This window comes from Tribolium madens, unplaced genomic scaffold (genome assembly GCF_015345945.1).
Source record: "Tribolium madens isolate multiple individuals breed KSU strain unplaced genomic scaffold, Tmad_KSU_1.1 Scaffold_2;HRSCAF=44;Tcas5.2_LGX, whole genome shotgun sequence".
Taxonomy (NCBI): domain Eukaryota; kingdom Metazoa; phylum Arthropoda; class Insecta; order Coleoptera; family Tenebrionidae; genus Tribolium; species Tribolium madens.
In genome coordinates, this window is record NW_025400995.1 from 2,187,547 (window position 1) to 2,190,178 (window position 2,632).

Consider the following 2,632-nt stretch of genomic DNA (forward strand, 5'->3'; position numbering starts at 1 on the left):
CACGTCATCATCAAAGGCGCCGGTGGACGAGGCTTGCCTCCAAATGGCCACCAATGTGGCCAAAATTTTCAGTTTCATTATAATAATATTTGCTCTACTGTCTCCAACTATTAATCATTTATGTAAACCATCGGAAGCTGCGACGTTCTTTGGCAGAAATGTGGTTCAATAACACGAAACCTTGAGCTCGTTTGCTAAAATCATTCGACATAAATAACCTAATTTAAATTAAACGCAAGAGGCAAAATTGAGATTAAATCGATTGTTCCAGATGATAGTGTGAAGACAGAGATACGAAATCATCTGATTAGATAACGATTAACGAGTCTGTTGTCACTTGTGACGCACGGTGAAATGAGAAAAGTGCGCATGCGTAATGTTTAAAACTATCAAACTCAAATTAGACACAATTTTGGTTAATTTTTAAGTATTAAGAGATTATAATCCGGCCTGACTTTATTATTTAATCTATTATTTGGTTAATGCTTTTTTCTGGAGGTCAATGTGTATAATGAGGTGACGCCACTGTTTACCTAGAACTCTCCTCAAGTCAAATTACACGGATCTTTTATCAACAAAACAGGCAATAAATTAATAATTAACCTTAGAATATGACTTTCTAAACCGTCGGTACGTCATTTTATGGTTAAAAAGTTGATTAGCAAAGCATAGTACCTAACGGAACATGTAAAGTCAGTGGCGTATCATTGGGAATGACGGGAGTAAAAAACTCATTTAATTTTTTCTCTATTTATTACAAAAGGATAAATACAAAAATAATAAATAGGCTATCACTAAAATGCTTTAAGATAAAGCTGTAATATTCGCATAAATTACAATAAATAATTATAATTTATAATACACATAGTTTTTGTGACAGGTAGTAGAGATGGAGCATGGTGCACCCCATCGTGATGACATTTCCAATCGCGATGGTCATGTGGACCCTCCTGAAAGCCCTATGGATGGTCATGTAGTGCGGGCAATTGAGCAGATTTCCCGGCACCAATTTCCCGATTTCCATCCCCACCCCTGCTTGCGCTTCAATTCGGTTTTTTAACGTCATTAGTTTCAACAATGGAGGTGTGAGATAGAGACGGATCAATAACTCGATCAAAAAACACAAGGTCATGGCTCCCACCTGTCAATATTTAATCAGTCAGTGTGTCCAACTGTGTGCGAAATTTTCTTACCTGAACGGCAATCTCCGTCGATTTGAGATGGTAATTGTGGGCTCGGAGGAAGACATAAAGTGTTATTAAACTCAAAATAGAATTGAGGAGGAAATATTTTGGAAATAACACTTTTTGGATGTTGCCGAAAGTGTGTCGGGGGAGGGCAAAGTAGAGAGAAAGGCCGGAAATGAACGTCATCCAGATTTGGGCCCCGAAGTGGGCACTAAACGCGCCCATGTAAACAAATGACCACAAGGGGGATTCGAGGGATGTTTTTCTTTCCGAAGGGATGAGCATGAGAGAGACCATTATCACAGCCAACGCGGTTATCACATGAGCCGGCTGGGTGGTGTGGAACAAAATTCTGAAACAAAGCATTGATAACACTGTTTTTCCCAATCAAAACACTCGTACTTGTAACAAATCGAATCCTGGAAGGACCTGTACCACTTATCTAATGTGAAAAAAACCACTTTGGTGTAGTAAGTCGAAAGGGCGAGGATATCCTCCTGGTAGGGCACTTTTCCACTGTCGTTAATTAACTTGACGCTTTTCGGGGGCCTCAAGGGCCCCTTCAATTCACCACTTGTAACTTTTCCAACACACATTTTCTTTGACTTGCACTCAGTGCTTGTTCTCAGAATGAGCGGTTCACTTTAGGGTAGGTGTTTTATAGATACTCCCCCCCACCCAAACCACTTAAGTCCAGGCACGTGGGTTTGACTTAAGTTGCATTACTTACAGTTTGATTGATTGGATGATTTTGCCAAGGGGGCGAAGCCTACCCAAGGGTCAGTAATACAACTCCCCCCTGCCACCATTAAAAAATCAAATTACAGGGAACTGTAATTTAATATTTTTTAATATCGGAAAATTTAAACTAACTGATAACAGGAAATGAATGAATGAATAATTTGACCGTTGTCCTGTCAACTCAAGTGTTGCAAATACGTTACACAATTACAAAATTGATGCTTTGTTAAAATTAATTATTGTAATGCAGTTTTTTCTCTGACGTAAATGGAGTTTTTCGTGTTTTTTTTCGGAATTACCAGCCTGACAGGTGCAATTCCTTATTCCTCGGATTAATCCTCAAGCAATGACCTCTCCCGTTGCAGTCTCCAGTTACATAACTGCAAGGCCACTTCCGATGTCTGGGGTGATTCATTAACAATTAACTTTGTTTACTCATTTATTTTTCGAAACTATTTTTGTTTAATATCTACGAATTCCAGTCTAATGCGAGGTGCCACAGTACAAAGTTTAAAAGGTCTACGTTTATTATTGTTCGATAATGACGCGAGTAAGGCCACTTTTAACCACCTGATTCTAAAAATTCGCAACACATGACCGTTCAAAACATCACGTTGGCGAATTCTATTTTAAATTTGTCATTTTCAGGTATCGCGGGATCTCCAGAGAAACTGAAAAGTGATTAATTCTCCGAACTCGCGGCT

General features: G+C 38.9%; 1 protein-coding gene across 1 annotated transcript; it reads right to left on the reverse strand.

Moving 5' to 3' along the window:
* Positions 1-734: 734 nt before the first annotated feature.
* On the reverse strand, positions 735-1,844 carry LOC123006333 (transmembrane protein 205). Its single transcript, XM_044400742.1, has 3 exons — positions 1,590-1,844; positions 1,194-1,539; positions 735-1,141 (listed from the first exon to the last, which is right to left on the reverse strand). Exons 1-3 carry the CDS (start codon positions 1,781-1,783, stop codon positions 854-856), a joined length of 828 nt encoding a protein of 275 aa, XP_044256677.1. The 5' UTR covers positions 1,784-1,844; the 3' UTR covers positions 735-853.
* Between the last annotated feature and the right edge of the window lie 788 nt (positions 1,845-2,632).

Excerpts from the sequence above, each read along its gene's own strand:
- LOC123006333 (XM_044400742.1), bottom strand. The coding sequence starts at position 1,783 with ATGTGTGTTGGAAAAGTTACAAGTGGTGAATTGAAGGGGCCCTTGAGG. Across the intron at positions 1,540-1,589 it reads CAGGATTCGATTTGTTACAA|AATTTTGTTCCACACCACCC; the intron begins GTACGAGTGTTT and ends GCTTTGTTTCAG. Across the intron at positions 1,142-1,193 it reads CGACGGAGATTGCCGTTCAG|GTGGGAGCCATGACCTTGTG; the intron begins GTAAGAAAATTT and ends AAATATTGACAG.